This window comes from Penaeus monodon, chromosome 20 (assembly GCF_015228065.2).
Source record: "Penaeus monodon isolate SGIC_2016 chromosome 20, NSTDA_Pmon_1, whole genome shotgun sequence".
NCBI classification, from domain to species: domain Eukaryota; kingdom Metazoa; phylum Arthropoda; class Malacostraca; order Decapoda; family Penaeidae; genus Penaeus; species Penaeus monodon.
The window spans coordinates 30,737,371-30,738,419 of record NC_051405.1 but is presented as its reverse complement, the minus strand read 5'-3'; the positions used below and the strand labels follow the sequence as shown (position 1 = coordinate 30,738,419).

At 36.9% G+C, this 1,049-nt stretch overlaps 1 protein-coding gene across 1 annotated transcript in view; it reads left to right on the top strand.

Moving 5' to 3' along the window:
* The window catches only part of LOC119585968, a 12,677-nt gene that overhangs the window by 9,473 nt on the left and 2,155 nt on the right, over window positions 1–1,049 (top strand). The window contains exons 5-6 of the mRNA XM_037934682.1: window positions 593–598; window positions 754–872. Coding sequence (XP_037790610.1) covers window positions 593–598; window positions 754–872 — 125 coding nt within the window. The remainder of the gene's footprint in view (window positions 1–592; window positions 599–753; window positions 873–1,049) is intronic.

Sequence of the window (1,049 nt, the reverse complement as noted above, 5' to 3'; positions counted from 1 at the left end):
TTCTAACATCCCTATCACATATTTCACAACAGATGGTTTTCCAAGTAGATACATGTAGAATCACAATAATAAATAATAATTTCTGACTAAATCACTAGTAGATGTGCATGACACGTTGTTACTGACCTGACATGGATGTAATTACCGGAAGTTACACAAAAATGGTTAAAATAACCATAATGGTTTAGTAATTCTCATCCCTTCCATTCATTTACTTCTTCGGCTGGATGCGTTTTGTCATTTGTCCCATTGCTTCCCTTAAAAGAAGTAAAGAAAACGGAATATCATTAAAGAAAAACTTATAGAACTATTGCTCACTTGCTTTTAAAAAATCAAACTATAATACCAAATATGTTACCCAATGATTCACTTAGTCAGACATTTTACTTACTTCAGTGCTTGTGTACCCAAGTATAAGTTACAGCACATAAATCTAGGATGACCTTTTGCAGCATATTAGTAAGTATTTTACTCACAGTGGGTGCATTTACCCTAGTTAGGGAATCACTGCATTAGTTAAATTACAAGCCAAATAATCCTACTAAATCACCTACATTACACAACCATACTAAATCATACAAACTGATTTCAGGTATAGGTACAGTCCACTAATTTATGTCACTCTGAATATAGTTACCTTGCTGTACTAACTCATATTAATGTCTTTAAAAAGCAGTAGCAGGTCACAGAAAGTCACAATTTAAGTGCCACCATTGAAGCAGTTACAATGAAGCACACCTCTATAATTTCCAGGTACAAGGGAGGCGGCTTATGTTACCTGGAGCTGGAGGAGCCTTTGGCATGGTTGCCTGCTGAAATAGCACGCCTTAGTGCCCCTCGACAAGGTCTCAGCTATGACTCCTTTGGAAATGGTGAGCAAAATGAGTGGAAAGCCTTTTTATGGGAAACTATGTTTATTTGACTCGCAGTTATCCCGTGATTTTCCAAGTATAAAAAATAAGGTTGCATGGATTGTCATTTGTGACCTGACTGAGCTTTAACTTCATCTCCATCCTCGTCCCTCGTTCCAAATGGGCAGATAGATAGCT